Source organism: Serinus canaria, chromosome 2, assembly GCF_022539315.1.
Source record: "Serinus canaria isolate serCan28SL12 chromosome 2, serCan2020, whole genome shotgun sequence".
Lineage (NCBI taxonomy): Eukaryota > Metazoa > Chordata > Aves > Passeriformes > Fringillidae > Serinus > Serinus canaria.
Genome location: NC_066315.1, coordinates 143597612 through 143621093, shown reverse-complemented (window position 1 = coordinate 143621093; position 23482 = coordinate 143597612). Strand labels below are relative to the sequence as shown.

Sequence of the window (23482 nt, the reverse complement as noted above, 5' to 3'; positions counted from 1 at the left end):
TCAAAGAAGAAGAAGACATTTATTCATTGTTCCAGTTTTGCATACATTTTCTTAGCAGAAGAGACAGTTTGTGGAACTGCAGTTTTACATATTGAAAGGCCCAGGGATAAAAGATTCATGTATATAAATACACAGACATCTGTACCCACAGAAAAGTTACTCTTACCCCAAACAAATTTGAGTCTGAAAACTCAGCCTTAGCTTAAAAAAAGAACTGGAGGGAGCTTCCCAAATGAGGCAGCAAATTGGAAGCCAAAGTGTTAAGAAAACATTGTGAAATTACACTTACATCAACCAGTTCATTCATTTCAAACAATAATTGTTTTTCTGTGTTAAATAAAGCACCAGTGTTGGACAATCCTCTACACATTTTAAGAAAGCTACATAAAAAGAGGTTAACACCATTTGTTACACTTAGATAGAGAACTAAAATGCACATTTCTTTCTGAGACCTTGTGAAGCAATAATCTGTATCATCTCTGATTAAGACCTCATGTGATGCAAAAGTAAAAGAGAACAAGATGACAGCCCTAGATAATGCACTTTTCAGTGTATTCACTTTATATATGCGACACATTCTTCACATTTAAAGAACAATAGGGAAGTTTCAGTCATCCCCATGCCAAACTTGGCTAGAAAAGTGGGCACATGACTTGTCAAATTTTAAATTATAACTTTCCATTTGGAAAAGTGTCTTTGGTGACAGAACCTAAAGAAGCCCATGTAAGAATATTTGAATTTGCATTTGTTCCTGCAGGAATTGACCATTTCTAGGACAAATAAAATTACTTTTTTTTTTCTTACTTATTTATTGAAAATAACAGAGTTTTCCTCTATTCAATAATACCACAGTGATTCCAGGTAGAAAAATAGGTATTTTATTCTCACAACACCAGGGATGCAGATTGGTTTGAAACCCCAAACAGGAGCTAGGTCTGCAACCACAGTGACACACAGGATTTGCAACTTGAATCAATTCAGTATTTGACAAAAAGAAGCTGAGGCAGTGAGAAAAGTCACCACCAGTCACAGAAGGACAGCAACAGGGTGCCAAAGTCTTGGTGTTGGTGGGACAAAACTGCTTTGGGTCTTTTCAATACTGCAATATTTAACCTTCTCTGAACTAAAGGCAACGGTGCAGAGCCAGTGGAGTCAGAAAGGAAGTTCAAGGGCAAACACAGCTCCTGCCACACAACAAAGCTGTGAATTCCATAAGCCACCAATGGAAAAGATGGATTAAACTTGAGGAGTCCAGCTCTGTCAAGTGACTGATATAACTAATGGACCTAAAAATTTTGGTAAAGGAACCCGCAGTTTGTCAGAAGTGAAAGACACATTCAGGAAAAGGCAATTTGCACAAATATTTCATAGTATGTTTGTACAGATCTGATATCCTATTTCTATGCAGACAAGACTCTGGGCTGGCCAGATGGTTAGCCTGACTCAGGAAAACTCTTCTTCAGAAAGTCTGCTAATTCAAAAAAGTGTTTCAGTATGTTGCTCCAAGCCTGAATCTGGTCTTGTATCTTGTTTGAGAGCCTGCTTTGAGACTGTCCCTTCAACAATGATTAAAATGTTTCAGAATTAAAATTTTTAAGTTTATTATTTATTATTGCATTTACTTTTTCTGTGGATGAAAAAATTTTTCTATGTCAGTAACTTACTGAGATTCTGCACAATTTCATTCATCTGCTGCTTATCATATGTGCCCTTGTCCACAGGATGTCTAAGAAAATAACTTGCTCAGCATTGTGGGCTCATTTGTTTTCTACCACAGTAATGTCTTGAACAACTTGTGGATGATATTAAAATAAATTACTAAAAGCAAATTAAAATTACTTTGTAATGACATTGTACAAAGGCACATGTCTGCCCACAAGAGATGCCATCACTGTTCCAATGTGAACACACTGTTGAAGGACATTGACTTGCAAAGAATAAAGTGCATTGCAAAACTGAAACCCTGAAATTGTTAAAACACCAAAACAGTCCAAGAATAGAAATATCTTCTAATTACTCTGCCACATACATCAGGTAATTCAGTACTGTGAATAATTTACTGATTATATCATTTGCCTACAGGCTAAAATACAACCAAAGATTCCCTCAAGCCTTACAATGGAGAAAGGTGAGTACCAATGACTGCACATAACCTAAGGACTACAGGCTAAACATGCAACTGAAGATTCCCTAATGCTTTAAAACATATGCAAACAATCACTAGCTCACCAGAAGAGAAGTCCATGGAAAGGGAGCCCAGGCACGTAACAATCTCAACAGACCTTTATTGTGAGTATTAGAATGCAGTCAACATTATTGCTATTATAAAAAACAAATCACAGAAGGAAGTATTTTGCTTCTCTCACAGAAGATTTAATCATAGTGCAGTGCTGCCTCTCTCAGAGTCTTTAGTGACAATACACTGATGCACGTGGCTACAGCTGAACACAGGAGGCTTGGCCAGTTTTCAGGAAAGGAAGACAGCTGTTTTGAGCAAACAGCAATTGAACTAGTTTCAGTTATCCCACCCACAGAGTAAGGGAAGGGAACTTCTGTCCTGAATGATTTTTCATGCTAGTTCATTTTCTGCATGTGGTCTCCAATTTTTCATTTGGGTTGTTCAGGCTGGTGCAGAATGGCTGCCAAATGCACAGTCTGCACTCGGTGCAGTGTATTTTCACCATTGTTACATGCTCTGTATTTCTTTTCCATATACAAACAGATATACACATAGTGTATAATATTTATTGCTAAAGACAGACCCCCACACCCAGTGCCCAAGACATAACAAAGTATAATAGAAATCATTACTGAAGCATTTCCAACAGCCTCTGCAAAATCCTCACCTCAAGCCATATGCAATCAGTACAACAGAAAAAAAAATGTGAGCTAATAAAATGTGAGAATAGCAATGGGTATTTCAAAAGTGATTAAGCCTCTGACTTTAATAAGCGCTCCAAAATTAAGGTGCATATACTGAAACATTTTTAAGCAGTAGAGCAAAAACCTATAGTTCCAGTGTTCTAAACAATCCTGCTTGCAAAAGAATGGCATAATTGCACACACCCCCTTTACACACCAGCACCTCCTCAGAGCTACTAACAGGGCAAGGCAGCTGGGACAGCCTGACTGCTCTTTTGGCTGTGGAGCCCCTGCCTGCAGAGTCCTGCCCATCCTCCACTTGCTGATTTTTACACCAAGCTCCAGTTCAGTTCAGGATCTGTTTTGTGCCTTTAGAGTTCCAGTGAAGAAAAATGGTTACAGCTTCCCTTTAAATACAAAGGGAAAATAGTGTGGTTTACAACATCAAATACTTTTATAATTTTACTGTAATGTTTGAATGACTCCTTTGCATCCCAACCCTCAGTTTGGTAAGGAGTGCTGGAGCCCAGCAGTGCCAGAGGGGTTTTGCTGTAATATTAATTCAAGTCTATTTAGAAGCCAGATGGGAGTAGAGGAAGACCACAAATTGCACAAGACAGAGGAGGCTTACTTAAGAAAGACATCAAAAACATCTGGAGATTTTGATTACGGTGCACACACTCCGACTGTACAGAAGTCCCAGGATGCTCTGGAGGCTGTAGACAGAAGAGCCAAAGAGGCCTTTCCCCATGACAGCTTCCCACAGCAGCCAGGAAGAACTGGGCATGAGAACAAAGGAGTGACACCCTCCAGGCACCTCAGAAACCAGAGTGCAGAAAGCTGAAGACTGAAAGGAGAAAAAGATGCAAGCTGCAGAATGAATAGATGAACATATGTAGAAGCTCAGAGATAAAATTAAGAGAGACAGGTGGCTGTCAGCCCTATAAGATTACTGCACCCATGGAAGAATAGTTTCAATTCTTTGCCACCCAGCAAGTACAGAAATCTATCAGAAAATTGCAACCCATCTTCTTTGTCTATTTGAGAGAAAATGACAGGCTTCTACCACTGTAAACCACTCCACAGCTGAACAAAGATCTATGCACCCAAGGCCAGAATATCCAAAATATGGGCACTATTGAACCTACAGCTACCCAAGAAAAGGGTTAACAGGAAGCACTATTCCCTGCAATATGACCTGAAGTATGTCCACTTTGTAACCAGAACGTGGCAGCCCCATCATGTCATACCAGAGCACAGCACCAACACCACATCTCGTTTATGGCTGCAGTACTGCTGTCCTGCCATCACTGCAGCTGAAACACAATTCCTGATGTAGATGTGTCTGGTATGGTCACAAGTAGGAGCAGGCTTTGAAATGAAATCACCCTGATACCTCCATTAAAAAAGCAAACAGGCAAAGCCCTACTAAACCTCAGACAAAAAGCTGGGCATTCAAAGGCTCCAAAAGTTTGCCATTTAGCTCTGTGAAATCACAAGAGGCTTCTGTAAAATGGCATTTCCCTTTTGTTTATTACTATTTAGAACTCCTATTCAGTGACAGATGGCTTCAATTTAAACATTTTGCCTTTCTGTGCACACATATCAAACAGTCCTTACATTGCCATCTACTACTTTTCCCTCAGAGAGGGTCTGTCCCCTTCATCAAAACAATGCAGTTACAATTCACACCCCAAGAAACGATGTTGCAAATAGACTGAGTGTACATCCCTGGCTTATTTAGAGAGGAAGCAGGAAGACAGATGGAAAAATAAACCTACAGGAATAAGATTCTCTTGATAAGGCCAACTAGGAAGAAATACTGGTAAGAGCCAGATCACACTGGGATTGACTGGTACACAAGCAAAGCAACCAACTGTAGGCTACATTCTGTGCAAAACAGAGCATTTTTATGGCACTTGACTTGCGTTTAAAGAAAAAGCTCAAAAGCATCCCAAACCTTTGAATACTTGAGAAACTGGGGTCAGAAACTAATGTCCACATGTTACAGACCAGCACCACAGCTTGAGAAAGCAAACTCAGACAAGTTTGTGAAACACTGGAGCAGGACACGATGTATCATACACAGCATGGTCCATAGGGACACTGAGATTGTATTTCTTAGAAGGTATGAATGATTGCAGGAGAGTTTTTATAATACATGACTATACAATGAACATTTAAAAAAAAATACTGAACAGATTGTTTTTGTAAGCACAGTCCATCCTGAACAAGGCAGGATCTTGAGGGGTAAAATTACATATTTGTGTAAATTAAGAGGCCATTACACATACAAACAGAAGACACATTAAAGCTGCAAGGGCAACTTCAACTTTGACCTTAGGATTTCCTTTTCAGGATTTCCTTTTCCTCCATCTCTGTAGTAAGAATAAAACCTCTGTCCTCCCCCCTGAACTTTCCAAGTCCACCTCCACCTTCAGTAACATTTACAATTATATTACATGACACACATGCACACACATTGCATAATATTGCTACAGTGTATGCTGTATAAATTCTGTAAATACACTCCACTTTGTTTCAAAGTAATTCATCTGGATTTACACTTCTCTTATACAGTACACACAGTACCACATTCAAGGATATGCAGAAAGTGAATAGTCTATAAAAATGTCTCACATATCCAAAAGCAAGTAGGTCACTCAACTATTCATGTTTGAAGCAGTTATTTAAGCATCACCTATATAACACAGAGTACTTATTAACAGTTGCTATAAAATGTCAACAACTCCGCAGCTCTAATGTTCTTTCTGCATTATGGAGTTGCCAACCATTCCATAATTCCATGTTTTCATGCATCTCTGTGATGTCTCCTACAAGCTTGATGTGGGAAGACTTTTTAAGTAGCAACCACTCTGTAACAGGGGTTTACATTTTGCTTTGGCCATCAGGAGTGATAACTCACTTCAGGTATGACAGAGAGGAAAGGTCAGGGTAGATTTACTTTAGCAATGAACCAGCCATGCTGCTTTCTTTCTCAATAATGGTTTTATCATGAAAGTTCAATGCACTAGCTGCAAAGTCTTTCCCAGATAATCCATCTTTGGCACGTTTTTCAGTTGTATGCATCCTTAAAAGGCATTCCAAGATTTTTTGATGGTCTGTACATAATAACAATCACTTCTTTTTTACATTTGTATGTAGATCAGGAAGAAAAGTGGAAAATATAGAGTATGCAGAATAGTTTTAATAAACAGTTTTACATACAGTACCTTACATATAGAACAGTGTGTTTGCAAATTTAAATAATTTTTGAATGTACAGTGGCTTGTACTCTTATCAAAAGGTAAATTCAAGTTTACTGTCTATCGGTTCTAAAATGCATTTATACAGATAACTAGAACTGATAAACAGACATGAGGCATAAAATGTTCAAGTATCTTAATGTCCTCAGTTAAATAGCCTCCTTTTAACAGTCATATTTTACAAATTTCAAAACCTGTACATACATTATTTTCAATTTTAGAAACTGCTTGTTAAAAGGTAATATGAACCACCAGTTCTTGTAGTCTATGGTAAGAAAACTAGACATGTGTAGATAGAAATGTGTATGGCATGTATATATGTACACACAGCTATGCACATATACATACACACACAGACACGGATGTAGCACTGGGTACAGCGGCAACTTATCAGCACAGGAGAAGTCCTGGGCTCAAAATCCAACAAGAGCTAACAGAGCAAGTAGGTTAGGTTGCCTTTGGTTTCATGACATTTCATTCACTGAAGCTGAAAAATTTTATAAAAACAACTTGGATAAGGTATCTTGTGATTTTTGCCTCTAATGGTTTAGAATTTCCACAGCCGCAGACAGTTTTGCTGCTCGTGTCATTCCTCATCCCCACTGAGGATGGTGAAGTTTTCAGAGGGCCAACATCAGAATAGAGCTACCCAGGACAAAAATTGTACCTTGATTCCTGAACACTGCTATAGAACATAAAAAAATATAAAGTAGATACAATTTTGGATGGACTGCTGGCACCGAGTAGGACTTTGGAAAAAACCTTCACCTAAGTCATAATTAAAATCTTATCCCAATGATTTTAATATTATTTGGCACATCTGACCACTATTTTCCACTTCTGTTTTAAAGGGGCCTAGGGGTGCTGTTCTAGGGATTTCTATTTAAAAAAATACTTTAAAAGGGAGACCACGACAAGTAATTTTTTTCAAAAATCAAAGCTAGTATGTTTGTTTTCCTGAACACTCGTAAGAGAAAGAAATAATCTAAAAACGTTCCTTGTAGAGAAGATACAGCTCTCTCTGTATCTATCTTTCACTAGCAAGATAAGAGGATTGCATTTTTAGTCAGCTGAATTCTGCTAATTTAGAAATGTTTGCCAAGGGTTTCAAAATAAGAGCACTGCTCTTCGAAGAGTTTTTGTTTGTTGGATTTTCTTGTATCTGGGGATTTACTTGTTCAACATGTTAAAATCCTGAGAAATTAACATTTTTAAGAATATTATATATAATTTTGAAGCCCAGACGTTGAATATTCATATTTTCAATACAACAGATTCCTGACTCTAAACTTCCTCTCTTCTTTCTAAAGCTTCAGCCTATTAATGTAATCAGCAAAGAACCAGATAAATGCTCAGCTTTTTGCTGTCTTCCTGTCAGTCTTGTGGCTAATAAGAAAATGCATTGTAAAGAACCTATTTTTACTTCTATATTCTTCCTTCTGTCATACAGAGCAAAGTGTTGCTATCTGCTGTACTTTTCCCATGTCGATTAAGAGCTGCTTGATACGTCGCTTGAGCTGAGGCAATCTTGCCAGAGGATCTGGTGGTTCCAGTTCTCCAGTGAAATCAAGCCAGCTTTCTAAAACTACAGAAGGGAAAGGAAGAAGTTGATTAGAGTAATTCTTTGAGAAACAGTTTCCATAAAAATTAAACTTTTCTTTCTTACTTTGTCTTTCAAAAAAAGGGAAAGTACACTGAGGCTGTGATTTTTATTCAACAGAAGAAATTTAGTTAGGGAAACACCAACTAATCCCATATTTCTCTTGAAAAATCCAAACTTCTGATTTGATTGTTGCTGTAAAAATGTATCTGGGAGTAAATTTTACCCTTGGCTTACAATTTACCCTCTCCACACATAAAAGCAACTTCAGTTCGTGGTCTACTCTGACAGTTCTGAAACAGAAAATGCAACCCTTAAACACAAGGTTTGCTTCTGCCACTTTAACAGGCTCCTGTGGACAAGGTCCAGATCACAGAATGGTTTTCCAATCTTTAACAAATGTTTTCAAGGAATTTCTCTGCTTGTAGCAACAGAGAAGGAAAATGGTCAACCCTATTAGTTTAGAAACACTGATCTAGGAAAAGCAGGGATACTGAAAGTAAAACTGCAAATAGAAATAAGACAACTTGATTTGTTAAAAGATTAATTAAGGGGTCCTAGAATTACACTACAAGCTCCCTTAATTACTAGTTTCTATGACTGGCAAGTCACAGACACTTGTGTGCTACAATATTCTCATAGAATATAATTTCATTCAAGTTTTCCCATGAAGACTGAATTGTCTTCACGAAACCACTTGCTTACTAATAAGAAAAAAAACAAAGTTGAAGGCACAATAAACACCTTTTTCCCCCCCTAAATATTGTCAATTACTAGAACAATCAGGCAGAAACACTCCAGGTGTAGAAAAAGCCATCAACTTTAAGATTCATATCTGGACAAAGACTAGACAAGTTATCTAAGCTTTCTGCAGTCTCAGCCTGAGTGCTTAATCTACTTTATTGGGCATTGAAAACTTGAGGAAGGGGGTTGGGGTGATCAAGGGTACAAGCTCTGCTTGTAATTCTGGGACCCAAATTTGAACAGAATACTTAAAAATCCATCCTCAGTGCCTCAGATCACTTTGAACACATCAGTTAAGAGAGATGCTGCTACAGGTACATCAACAAGTAATCTGGCAATGCAGTTACCATCAACTTCTTTTTCAATCAGGTCCATTCTGCTGGTGACTTCATTCTGTACATTCTCTATATGGGTGAGGAGATTTAGCTGCCATTGAAGATGTGTATCCACTTGCTCTTCTGAGCCTTTTCTTTCATTACAAACAAACACAGTGTTTCCTTCAGCAGAATTCTTCATAGGAGCAACAGAAAGAAAAAAATTGCCATTTAAGATTTTTTTTTCTTTGTTTTAAGTCCTGGTGTTGATTTCAACATTTGAGTCACATGATAAACTCTGCTGGCTTAGAATTGTACTTCTGTATACACAACAAAAAGCTTACTCAGAAAGCCACATACTATGACACATCAATGGACTAAACTAAACAAAATGCAGATTCCACATAAGTAAGCATCTATACCTTTTGCCTCATTTCCCTAACACTGAAGTTTATCAGTTCAAATGCTTTCTTCAATGCAGTAAAACAGATTGTACTTCTGTGCCCTTTTTACAAATAGCAACTTAAATCATAAAGTGCTGAACTGCATGGGTCTACTGCCACCAAGAATGAGCAAAATCCTAAGGTTTGTTTCCATGGAAAATTCTCTACAACACAGAAGTATCTCAGATGTCAACAGTCACTATTTTGTACAAATTAGCTGGACATCCTATTTCACAGAATCCCAGAATGGGTCAGCTTGGAAGGGACCACAGTGGATCACCTGGTCCCAGAGGTTCATCCCAGAGCACATGGCACAGGATTGTGTCCAGATGGTTCTGGAGTATCTCCAGTGAGGGGAGAGACTTCACATAGTCCCTGAGCAATCTGTTCTGTTTGCTGATTAAGACAAAAAACTTCTCTTCCTACCTGCTATTACCCCACCTACCTTCCAGGCACAAGTCTGGGGTAGAACTGAACATGTTTGGGGACAGTTATACTAACATGTGGAGTTATGCAAACATAGTATCTGAGGAAGATTGACTTCTGCAATATAATTAGTACCTTTGCAGCATGCCAGAGATAATACACAAGCTCCTAAGCTTTCTGTATTTCATGTTCCAGCTAGTGAGTGGAAGTAGATCAGATTTTATGAGTTAAAAATGCTCAGCATCTAGGTAATTAGGAGGATTAACAGCTTCCATTTTATATCCACCATGAATTCATACCCAATAAAGTTCTTTCACTACTGAAGATTTTAAGGACTAGAATGCCAGATAGATGCGCTCACCCAGTGTCAGTTCATGTCAAATGCCAGAGCAAAGAATGCCTTTATTTGTATTAATACACTTCTCTGAAGAGCTCAGCTAATTTTCCACATAAGAAAAAAAATGGTGTTAGGTCTGTTATTAAAATATTTTTTCTCCAGTCAAGTACGGGAAGAATGAGAAGAGAGGTAAAGAAGAAAACAGGAACTGAAGGGTTTTAAGTTACAAATTCAGCAAAAAAACCCCAACTTTCATTTTAAGACTTAAAATCAATTAAAAAACACCAACCAAATAAATAAAACTCTGACTGACCTGCAGGCAGCTTTATTAGCAACTCAGATGGGACAAGCATTGTTAATATTCATAAAGTTCAATAAAGGAGTTAAAATTATGTTTCAGATATAGATTTTATTTGAAAGGTATGAGAGTTTTGATGCCTTTATGATATTTAAAATCCCTTCTCTGAAGGCATCAGGTTTGCTTCCACAGTGTTTGCAGTAATCAAACTTTTAGTAATACTATGAAAAATATTTCCAATATAAGTAAGAAATTATCTATTCCGTACAATTTTCAGACTCTCTCCAAAACTACAGGAATGTCATTTTCCCTTGCTGTAAAAGGATCCAAGCCCATAATTCTAAAAGCAAAATCATCTTTCAACCTGCTTCAGCAAGATAGAGAAAATTTCAAAGCTAAAGAACTGAACATCTAAATAACATCATATATGTTGGTTTGTTTTTTTCCTTCTAATGACCTCTATATTTATTTAAATGGCTTCTTGAAAAAAAACCACAAAATCCAACAGGTTTTCCTCTAAGCTATGAGACTGATGTAGGTAATCAGGCAGGGATGTCAGGAGAAGAGTTAAGGATACAGCTCGTGGACAAGAAAAAACAGGAGGTTCAGGTGGGGAAGTCTTGTGCTTTCAGAAGCAAAAACAAGGAAACTAAATACAATTTTAAAGATAATGCATAACCCAAAAAGAGACTTAAAAACAGTTTATCCCGTTTCACACTGTTTGTAAGAGAAATGGAACTATGTAGCACATCTGCAGATTAGGGTAAAACAAAATAGCATGGAAAACCAGAATATTAAAAGGCTCTGAAGAATGCTAGAAAGGAAAATTCAAAGCCCCAACCAAACATTGACAAGGAAAGGAGAAAAGGCACCTTAGAGAGAAGTCAGATGATTCAAAAATGGCCCTTTAATGTCAGTTTTAAGGTAAGTGCAAACAGGTTTATGGAGAAACCAAGGAGACCTTTTCCATGCCTATTATGTTTAGGCAGAAAGCCTTATTTTAGTATCAAGGCTGACTACCGGAAAGGTGATCAAGGTGTCCCCAAAGGAAAGAACACTCTTAAACCAAGAAGAGATCTGTTGGGGCCAGTGCCAAACAGAGAGCACACAGGTTTTTAGATATATGTTTGAATCTCTGAACAAAATATTAGTTTTGTTTAACTGCTCATGCATATTTTCCTTTAATTCTAAATATCTTTATATTATTTATACTCTTTACAATGACAATTTTAACTACTGTTGGAAGGCAATAGTATTTGACACTGCTGTAAGTCTCCTTACTAGAAATCTGAATATAGTTGTGCAATGTAGCAAATTTAGCATAGAAACAGGTATTTTTAATTAGAATGAGCCTAAAATTCCTCATTCAGACTATACAGCTTACATGCCACATTTAGAACTAAAATTAAAAAGAAAAAAGATGCATCATACTCATTTCTTCCACACCAGAAACTGTACTTCTAAAGGGGGATGAGTAGGATGATTTATCCTCATGCAGCTGGTATTGTAGAAAACAGAAAGGCTTGGTTCTCTTTGGTTTTTGCTCTGAGAACTGTTCACTAAACCAGATTAACAAGTTTCAGACCTTTTCCACCAAATAATGAATTCAACCATTAATGTAAAAATGAGAAAGAGATGTTTAAACAGCAAAATACAATCCTGACTAAAAATGTTTCATTAGAAGAAGTATGCAATATAGAAGAGTGAAAAGCAGTTTCACATGAGGTGAGATTAGTTGGTCAGTAAATCATCACATGTGAAGGACATTCTAGGTAGCACTGCTATTAAAAGAAGAATACAAAAAGTACAAAAATAAACGCTATTTTAAAAGCCTTGGTTTAAAAAAAACAACCAAAACCGCCTAACACATGTGGATAACCAAACTGAGAGAAAAGGGAAACCTGTCCCATTCTCCCCACCTTGTAAAAACCATGTAAATTCTGTTCCAAGACCCTGCATTTTAATAATAGGGTTTCCTTTCTCTCAAAACATTGGATTGAGACTTTTTTAGCACAGGCAATACCTTAAACCATACCTTCTATTTCATACAGCAGCTGAAATGAACATACTTCACCTGGAACAATTTCAGTGATCCAAGTTTGCTTCTAGTGATTTCTGCTGACTTATTTGATAAATATGTTGACTTCCAGCAGTAAAGTTTTTAAAATACCCGTATGTACTTCAGTTTTATCAGATTGAACATACTTTTCCAAATAAAATTTCCCAGATGAAGAATGATACTTACCTGCTCATTCATGCCACCATCTTTAAAAGAATATTGTAAACAGTTTTTATTCTCTGTGTGATATTCCTGATCTTCCTCAAAGCTACTTGTGTCTTCATCATCTGAGCTCATAGGGTCAGTGACTGCTTTGTAGTCATGACTAAAACTCTGTGGTTTTTGGTAACTGTGCTCACTTGTGATGTATGTTTCTTCCATCTTCTGGGGTATACTGGGTGGCTCTTTATGGTTTTGACTATGACACGTCCTTTCAGCTGGATTAACAGCATCCTGCAAAGTCACTAACTTTTTCTCTACCCCAACAGTTCTTTGTTCTTGTTCTTTTCTCATCCCTGAATAAGCCCAGAGATGAAGGTCTGGGTGATGCTTATTTCTGCAATGAAGGGGAGGAAAGAAAGCAAGTTATAGAGAACTTAGTGCACTTAGAGCAGTGAACTATTTAAGCATCCAATTCTCCTAGATATTAACTACTGAAAAGCACCATTATTAAAAAAAAAGTATTCCTAGGTTATTCATTTATTTAAGATAAATCTAAAATTTAGCACAAAATTTACCAAAAAAATCACCAATAATCCCAACAGACCAGAGCTGCCTGGGTGCAGCACCCTCCTGCTGAAGCTGAGGGTACTGCACATCTTGCACTTGAATTATTTAAAGTATTATACAAGAAAGAACTTTAATGTGAGAGAAAAATGCAAATGCAATAATGGTAGTCTTTGCTACCTGAATATATACAGCTGGAAAATAAAGCCTGGAGTGATACCTACTTCAGAATCCCAATCTTCAGCTGCAGTCCATGCAGAATTTCAGTTACCCCATATACATCTGCCAGTAGGTGATGTGTTGACACGATCTTTTTGGCATTAAGATGAGAGTAGTTCTCTTTCAAAAATGATAATCCACACATGTGTCCATTGTTTAGCCAGTCTTTGTCATAGAGATATTTGGCACTCCACCTCTGTCCTGGGGTAAGCAATAAAGAAATTGAGGGACATCTAAAGCCACAGCAGAATTACGTTTACAACTAGAGTGCTCTATTTATGTGCTGTACTTGCCTAAATATCTCCTAACATCCATGAAAGGATGACTCAGGATTTTGCTATTAATATATACGAATTTAGTTTTTGTGGATCAAGAAGAAAGTCAAAACTTACGAGAAAGAAAATCAGCCTGAAATCTCAAGACCCCTCTAAATGGCATTTGAAGTTAAAATCCAATCACCTTTGCAATCAAACTATATGATATTAAGATCTATGCTGTTATCAAAATAAAAAAAACCAAAAAAAATTACATTGACATTTTATTTATCTAAGTAGTTCAACTTAAAAAAAAAAAAAAAAAAAAGAAAGCCTAAGTTACCAAGAAAAATATTAAAGTGAATTTTATATGGACATATCCAAAACACCCAGTTTGTTTCTAAAAGACAAATGTTTTGCTTCAATACTGAAGTCAATATCTATTTATTAGAAGACAAGAAAAGGCTTCAGGAGAAACAGATATTTCAAAGTTATCTGCCAGCAGAGCTCTTACACTCCCCTTTGAGGTGCCATTCACCAGACTTGTAGAGAGGGTATTGATGTATGTGGGCCTCAGGTCTCCCCTGCTATGTCTTAACCCAACCAGCAGGAATGAATATTTAGCTAAGGCTTCTACAGTAGCTAAATAACTACTAAAAAACCCAAACAAATAATAAAAAAAAAACCATAACAAAACAAAACCAAAATGCCCACCCAAAACCAGAAATGCATAATGCTAATTATTGCAATGTTATTGTTTACAACAAGGCACCCAGATGGACTGACAGTACCTTACATTTGATTTCAAATCATACTATCATCATAGACAGAACAAAGAACAGGTTGATGGAAGCCCTTCATACCTTTCAGGAGAATACCCTGTCTATCTCCTTTTTGCCCATTATCCCAATACACTTTAAAATACTGACATTGAGAATGACTTTTTTCTCCTGACATAGAAAGAAAAGAAGTAATGGTTAGGAAGGGAGAGAAGATAAAAATTAGGGACACAGACTCTGCATAGCAGGGGAAAACGAAGTACCTAATACAGTGCAGGGAAAGAGCACAAGACAAATTAGCTGGATTTAGTAAGAAAAAGCTGGGCTGCTCAGAGAGACACCACACAGAACTATCAGACAAGACTCTCTACCACCAGTTTTGATTCACACTGGGACATATGGAGCCAGCTCTACTTTCCTAATATTTCATCTCAAAAATAGCTAATAAAATCTCTGCAAACAATTTTCATATTTTACTTCCTAAATTCAGAATGACAGTAAATTTGAGGTTGTAGTCTCATTGCCCTTTTGAAACAGCTGGAGTGCTGGATTTTTTACCAGAGGACAGGTATGTGCATTTGTATCAATTGACAGAAGAAAATAAAAAAACTTACTTCCAAATTCTTTAGTTTTTCTCCATATAACTGTTAAGAAAAACGGGTTTATCACAGAATAATTTTTAAATCAACATCTTCCTAATCAAATGTATTCAGTTTAAAAGTGAAGTTTTCCTGGTTCTTATGAATTTGACCGATCTGAAATTCAGCATATGCTGTTTGTGCCCTATTGTTTACTATAAGATGGAATAGATTTTCTGTATTTTAAATATTCAGTTCCATACGTTTACACAGTTCTGAGCTAATGTAAACATTATAAAATTGCAATTACTATGAAATGTCATTCACAGCATGTCTGAATGCACTGTGGTACTGAGTCCTTTTCCTCTAAGAAAATATTTAAATTAACAAATGTGATTCCAAGTATTGGCAAAACAGATCCCTGAACAAAAATGATTTCTTTAGAAAGGCTTTCCAGACTACACTGACATAAAGTGCTAAGGTTTGGGGGGAATTAAGTTTCAACAAGAAAAACAATGATAACTGAGTTCATGGATAAGATTTAGCATAGCTGACCATGATGTTACTAACATAAATGTTTCTGCTCAGAGCCAAACTTAGAATCACTTGCCCCAAAGACGCATCACATGTAACACAAAACAGACAAAGCTGGAACAATTTAAGCAAATTCATAACATCTTTGCTCAAAAATCCCAAGCAGGGCTGCAGATAAAGGTGGTTTATCCATACCTGGCGGATCTCTGCAGATGTAACAGATGTACTGCTCTGGAATGCTGTCCTCCAACAGTCCCATGCATACACTGTGCTGCCAACACAAGCATTCTTCACACTGACATCAGAAAAAAAACACAACAAAAGCAAAAACTAAAACTGAGACGAGTAGATGCAAAACCCCAGAAGCTACTTCTTGAATCATCAAAATGCAGAGAATAGCACTTTAATTTAAATAGCTGGCTTGAGCAAGATTATTTTAGTTGGGCAATTTGTGTTTGGGTAGACAAAGACATCAAGCTAAAAAAGAGCTCTAGATCTGAAAATTACCTCAACCACAAACTCCAGACTGGAGGAAAAAAAAAAAGAAACTGAAGATGTAATATTAAATAGTATTTTATTGCAACATTCAGTATTTTAGCACCTACATATTTAGTAGTGAAACATAAGACAGGAGTATAATATTATAGTAAAGTAGAAAGATAATGTAATACATTACAGCATAACAGTGAAAAGTAGAAAACTCTTCAGTTTAATTATTTATATTTACAAAGCATCTCTCCAGTGCGCTAGAAAGATGTGCTTTTAATATCGCACCAATGGAAAATCTAAAAGAAAAAGAAAATTAAGAGAAAATGAAAGAGGAGAAACAAGAGAATAGTAGAGCAAAATAGAAGTGGTAAGACATGAGAGCCTAGAAACAGCAAACTGGTTGCTCTCAGTGAGACAAGCATGAGGAGGAAAAATCAGGCTGCCACTGGACTTCAAAAACCGGCAGAAACTGCCTCTTTTAAAGATACTTTCCTTTCTCAACTCTGTGCTTGCCAGTGTTTTAAATATCTGCTGTCTCACTGCTGGAAATCTCTCCTTTGCTTTGACATGCCTTTGAGCATCAACCTGTTCAAGACACTGAAGTCACCTTTTCTCCTGTCACTACAGCTACCGTGTCCCCTCCAGTCTCAAAAGATTGTTACACCAGTCCATTTTTCCACATTGTTACCACAGCTGAACTGCTCAGTTCCTCCAACACAGCACAGCCTGTTAGTCTGCTCCCCAAGACAGCCTGTGTGCCCTTCATTTCCAGGGCTGTCAGTTCCAGAACAGTGAGTCCACTAACACATGACAGCCCTACTTGTTTCCTTTAAATCTCGACTAAAGAGCTCCCTACTATCAGCTGGAACTGTACCACAGTAGAAGTTGAATACAAACCTGAATGGGGGTAAGAAACACAGGAGGTTCATGACCTTTTTAAAGTTGTTGACAAATGAGTTCTTCCTTACTGCTTTTTGCATCACATTTAATCACTGCATTATAAATTGCTTGAGAAAAAATACTTGAAATTACTCATAGATGGGAAATACTCTCCTAACTGGAGTACAAAGTAATAAGCAGCAGTTGCAATCTATCAACACCTGAATGCTGTGCAGACATGGTATACTCTTCTACCCTTTAATCTATACCAAATTAAGATGTAAACTCTCAGCAGTTTCTAAAACCTGGTAGTGATACCCAGTGTGAGAAGTGCTGTTCTAAAGATGAAACACACCTCACAGTACTGACAGCATTTAGAGTCTGCACAGGAGACACACTGCACACAGAGGAGGGACATTTACAGTGAGCAGAGAGGTTTCTACAAGTGGTACTGCAAAGCACAAGGGCCAAGCCAGAAGGGTTCATAAAATCAGGATGGTCTGGGGAACAGGAGCCAAATGGTTTGTGTGTGGCCAAGGATACTTTATTCCAAATTTATCAGCTGGATATAAAGAAAAAGGTTACCCAGCAATTTGTCCTATGTATCAAATTATTAGAGCAACCCCATCCTAGAGAAACAGCTCTGCATCCACTGAACAGAGCCAAACCAAGTGCAGAACAAAGAAATATTTTGTTCTTGTTCACTTATGTACAGCTCTCTACATAATTCCAGTCTGTGACACATCAAAAGGGCACCTTCACAAGCAAAACATTCACATGGAAAATGTAACTCCACACACCAAACTTCTTTACCTGAATCATAAAGCCATTTTCTTCATCAAGTTCACAAATGCATCTAACAATTTCATTGAGAGCATCATCTTCATCCTGAGACTCTTCAAAGTTAGTTGAATCAAAATCCTGATTGTATTCATCACCACTAAGTAACAAACTCTCTGTGGAAGAATCATCCAAGAACTCCACATCTGAAAGGTCTAATAAAATAAATAAATACATGTGAAACTGTGTGTGGAGAGACATAATAATTGAAAGAAATACAGGGAGCTTCAACAGATAAAAATCTTAATCTGCACTAGCAACAAAAATCACTCTCAAACACACTGATGATACATGAGATTTCAAGATGAATTCTGCAAAGTGCCTTTAATGTGCTCTCCTCAGATGCAGAGTAGCAACACTCAACCAAAGCAAGTACAATTGAGGAGTACAGCTTGAGGAGTGTAAGCATTTTGATTTAAATAGATGAAGGATAAATCAGTCACCATATTTATAGCTACAATCCCAAACATAAACCAAATTATTTCCTTTAAAATTCCCTTTCATAACAAATTAAACCTACAAACTGGAATTTGCTGTTCATTCAACCTACTTTCTCCACTAAGGTCAACAGACAGGATGGCTCTTGGATACTGGTATGAGGTGTTCTTCTCTGAGAACATACTGCGCAAGGTCAGAGAGCTGCCCGAGGAGCGCGTTAAGGGAGAGGAGCACCTGTCCAGGAATTCAACAGAGCTGTCTTCATAATCTGAGTAATCTGAAATGTTGAAAGAAAAAAAATTGCTCTTACAAAAGTAAAATTTATAACAAATGCAAAAAAAACCTCAAGTGTATAGATTTTACTGCAGCATTATGCTGACAAGCAAAGACTATCGATGCTGAGGTATCAGGATGATGAAACTGTAAGTTAGAAATGGCAAAAGCTCTTTGTAACATTTTATTAGAAAATTTCCAGTAAGAAACATAATCAAGTTTGATAGATAAGCATCACCAATTCCAACTCTACCATCTCTGAATGTACAGAGGGGTAATTTTTCCTAGAATATTATGCAGTCTTGTTTTTTCCACAATTCATCCTGCACCATCTGCTATCCTTAGAGATGCTGCTGGTGACTCTCTCTTTCAACTTAAGTCTGCTTGCAGCACTACCAGCATTGCTACCTAGAAGCAACCACAGATGACTCTGCCAGTTTAAGTGATAAAAGCTTGTCCGCACCTCCGCAGAGGAGCACAGGGAGCGCAAAGGAAATTGTCTTTGGAAGTTCCCAGGTCCATGTCAGGAGACATCAATGAGCCAACAGGTCCTGGGATGGGCTAGGGAGCATCCCAGAAGAGTATACATACACAGGCCCAAAGGAGGAGAATGAGCAGGCAAACAACAAACAGCCCCTGGCCAGGCCCCTCTCAGACTTTCCCAGCAGTGCCATCACCTCCATTGCATGAAACCCATCAGGATGTGTTACCCACAACAGCTCTCTGGATCATCTCCTGGACAAAGGGCAGTTGCAGCCTGGGGGTTGCCAATGGAGGACACTATGGGATGGGGGGGAAATAATTTTGGGTTTATGAATGATTTTATGAAATGTTTAGGGAAGAAAATAAAGGTGGGGAAAATGGATGGACTGAAGTGATTTGGGGAAGAACAATTATGGGCAGAACACAGGAATAACAGGACAAAAAAAGCCACATATCCATACAGTTTTGTGGCCAGTACACTTGCCTGGCCATGTCCTGCATCCAGCCTGTGCTGGCAGAGTTTTAAGTCTCCCTCCTTGGAGACATTCATAAGCTGTCTGGATAAAATCCTGGGGAACCAGGACAAGAGGGCTGGACCACGGCACCTCCAGAGGTCTCTTCCAACCTCAACTATTCTGCAATTTTTATTAAACCTCATTTCCATCCCTTAGCTAGGGAAGGGGCTCTCGATTCAGGGTTCAAGTACATGCTCTGTGTGCCAGCAAATGGAGTAGCCCTGCAGGTCGAAGGGTCCACATGTCTGTGGTGCCAGCACTCAGAGAGACTGCAGTGACAACAGTGCCAGCCCCATGCCAGGGATCTCTGTCATAGAGGCCCAAGAGCTCATGCTACAGCAGCTGCAGCCAGTCCAAGTGTCTGATTGCTTGCGTGGATCAAGCTAAACCAGGTGATGAGCAGGTGAAATGGCCTGGGAGGAAGGGGTCAGTGGGTCTGCAAGGGCCAGCTCTGGGTAGAAGTGGCTCTCTAAACAGGAGAGCTGGGGTGGGGGGCTCTGGGGACCCAGGGAGTCCTGGCCAACACTGGGAGCACGTGAGAATGCACATGGAAGTGAGACTGTCTGTACTGCAGTGGGGCTGCTGCTCCATGAGCTCATATCTGCAGGCACAGAAATTGGAAAGATTGGGATCCAGAGGAGCTACTGGGCAGACAGTGTCTGAGCCCACCTGCTGCAGAAATCCCCACTGTACTTACACACCTCTGTATTATCTTCCTGCTCAGCCAGAGAGAGGAGCAGGGTGAGGCTGTCCAGCACACACACAAGCACAGACAACATCACATATTTCTGCCTTCTAGTCACACAGTGGTACTGACATTTGTATTGATAACCAGCATTGTATCTTTTCCTCTAACAAACTATTTGCAACACTCTCAAGATACACATTACAAACATATTTGACTGTCCCTAATCATAATGACTGGAGAGACTTTCCTAGGAAAGTCATGTAATTGCAAATCGTTGAACAGTTAGGGTTGGAAGGGACCTTAAAGATCATCCTGTTCCCCTCCACCTTCCAGCAGACCAGGTTTTTCAGAGGCCCATTCAACCTGGCTTTCAACACTTCCCAGGATGAGACATCCACAACTCCTTTGGGCAACCCATTCCAGTGGCTCACCACCCCCACAGAAAAGAATTTCTTCTGAATATCTAATCCAAACTAATCTAGATCAACCCTCTTTCAGTTTAAAACCGCTACCCCTTGCCCTACCACCACACTCCCTGCTCAGGAGTCCCTCCCCATCCTTTCTGTAGGTCTCCTATAAATACTACAAGTCTGCTATAAGGTCTTTCCCCAGCATTCTCTTTTGTATAAGAGAGCCTAAACAGGCTCTCAGCTTCTTCTCCCAAGGGAAGTTTTCCACCCCTCTGATCACTACTGTGGCCCTCCTCTGGACCCAACCAAGCATGCCCATGGCTTCAATCAGTAATTAGGAGTAGCTACCCATTTACTACTCTGAAAAATTAGTACTTCAAATATAAGCAAGTGATCAGACTACTGCACTTCCATCCTTCTGCAGGAAGAATTCCTGCTCCCACCTATCACTAGAGTTTTCCTGCTATGGGTTCTATAATATCCTTCTCTCCTAGGTCACCTTCCATGAAGCCACCTTCCTCTTTACGGTCTCTGCCCAAAGCACAGCATCTCCAGCATTTCCCAAGTGTATGCACTGTAGTCAACTCAAGGAGCAGCTGAGTTGATTACTTCATGCTGCATGGCTTTCAGCCTCACTGCAACAGAGCAGCAGGAATAACAAGCATTGCTACTTTCTGCTACACATGGGCTTTATACAGTCAGTAAGTCATGCACATACCTAGAGCACAAAACCAGTCTTTGCTGGGGTTTTTGTTCTGTGTCACAGCACAGCCTTGCTCAAAACTTACCTGGGGTACACAATGTACCTGATCCCACTTCTTCATTTGAAAAAGGAGAATGCCTCACACCTTTACACTTTTTTTCCACACCTGGAGTAGAGTGACCTAGTGTCACTGGAGAGAGTCCTGTTTCTTTTGACAGATGGGCCTTTTCAGGGTCAGACACTGGAGTCAGAGTCTACCAGAATATTTCCAATTTTTTCCCCAGTGAAAAAAAAGTCCAAATTGAATATGTTTGGATTGTTAAACCCAGATTTTCACAAGATGAATTTGCAAAGAAATAAAACATCCAAGTTTTACCCAAATTGCTTTTTGTATCTGGAGTAAGATTTCTATTTGTTGAGACATTGGGCATATTTTCTTCTCATATTTACAAACACTGGATAAGGCTCCTAGAAATTGGAACCTAATCATGGTACCTCTGCCAAGCTTCTAAGTATCAAGACAAGCTTGCAAAAAGACCAAAGGAATAAAAAAATGAAAAAAAGAAACAGAAAACCCCAGCCCATAACAGACCACCTTATGACAAGAAGATGAAACCAAAGAACAGTACTGGACATATACCTAGCATTTATCAGTATCTTCTTGCAAATACTTAGATGCCTTCTCAGTGCAAGTAAGAAGCTCCCAATGATTTTTAAGTGGAATAAGCATTTGAAGTTTATAGCTTAAAATTATATTACTCCAGTATAAGGATGATGAAGTACACAAAACCTACAATACTGCAATTCACACTAAAGCACTGCATGATGTGGAAGCATTTTCACGGTATTGCACCAATTTTGGACAGGGAAGCACATAATCCACAAAATATAATCTCCATTTGTCAAGGCAACAGACAAGGCTGTTATAACAGAGATGCCAACCTCAACTATGAAAGGTTAACTGTTAAAGAGGGAGTGCATTGCATACAGCAAACCACTGAAATGTAGCAACAAACTAGACACTAGAATGATTTTTCTGTCCAAGCAAAATAGGTATAACATGTATACAGAGCTTCAAATGAAGAATTTAAAGAGATGAAAACAATAAGCATATCTTTTTGAAGAAGAAAAAAAAGCTGTGAAATATGTGTGTCTATCACATAGAGAGAGACAGGCTATAAATGCAAGAAAAACAAGAAGTCCCAAGTGTCCTTTTCATATTTAAGGCTAAAAATTACTCTTGGGCATTTCTAAAATTTTACATTCATATTGTTTACAAACAAGTTTTACTATCTAATGATAGAAATACACTGGGTGGTTTTACGTATGTTAAAAAATATAAATTGAACTTACCATGCTGTTTTGATTTCTTCTTTTTTTTCTTCTTCTTTTTCTGTTTTGGTTTATGATCTTTTTCCTTTTTTTCCTTTTTCTCCTTTTCTTTTTCTTTCTTTTTACCTGAAAAAAAAATTAAATAATTGAAAGCAGCTTAGCCTAAATAAGGCATTCAAAATCAAGTGCTCTAGTTGTCTAGTCAGATCAAAATGATTCAGTTAATTTACTTGATATCTTGGACACACCTCTTATTAATTGCTGGTATAATAGTTCAAAAAAATCTCATTTGACAAATAATATTTTGTCTTTTAAGTATTTCCAAGTAAGATATCAAGGCAGAAAAAATACAGCAAAGTACACAAAATATTTAGCATCACATAAATAGCTTATAACTTCTATTTTACTTACAGTTTATAACAAAAACATTTGGGCAAGAGAAAAAGCTCTCACAATGGCAAAACTCCCAATTATAAGGGTTACATTGTCCTAGAAACATATATTAGGCCTACAAAAAGACATTTGAAGGAAATTTCAGTATCAGAGTGCTGCTGTCAGCACTCTGCACTATACAGTGGCATCCTCACAGAAAACTGATTCTGACTCGAATTTGACACATTTTTTATGCTGCAGTTCACTTTTAACCACTGCTGGTATATAGAAGGACAAGCACTTTGAAAGATTTTTTTCTTCCTGTTAATTCTCCCTAGACAAAATACATCCCACATTTTTGCTCCACAATAACTTCTTAAGTTATCAGAAGGGAGAAAAATAACAAGGAAATTAACTTGTTACAAAAAATAATCCTGAAAGCCAGGATTGTTTCCTGTACACAAACGGGAGCAGTCTTATCTTCTTGGGGAACACAGAGACAAAGATTTTACCTTCTGGAAAAAAACAGTAGAATCACTTCTCAATTCTTGCCAGTCCCTAATAACTTATTTTATTTTGAACACAGGATAAAACCAGAGTCCTCTTAATCTGTGTTTTATT

At 38.1% G+C, this 23482-nt stretch overlaps 1 protein-coding gene across 6 annotated transcripts in view; it reads right to left on the bottom strand.

Annotated features, from left to right (window-relative positions):
* Positions 1–23482, bottom strand: part of PHF20L1 (PHD finger protein 20 like 1) — a 59716-nt gene continuing 36234 nt past the window's right edge. For all 6 annotated transcript variants that reach the window (XM_050970845.1, XM_050970847.1, XM_050970848.1 and 3 more), the window contains 8 exons: positions 22511–22615; positions 18198–18362; positions 17621–17802; positions 15635–15734; positions 13300–13495; positions 12536–12905; positions 8820–8982; positions 1–7713 (listed from right to left, as the gene is read on the bottom strand). In XM_050970845.1, the coding sequence (XP_050826802.1) occupies positions 7571–7713; positions 8820–8982; positions 12536–12905; positions 13300–13495; positions 15635–15734; positions 17621–17802; positions 18198–18362; positions 22511–22615 (1424 nt within the window). In that variant the 3' untranslated portion in view covers positions 1–7570. The remainder of the gene's footprint in view (positions 7714–8819; positions 8983–12535; positions 12906–13299; positions 13496–15634; positions 15735–17620; positions 17803–18197; positions 18363–22510; positions 22616–23482) is intronic.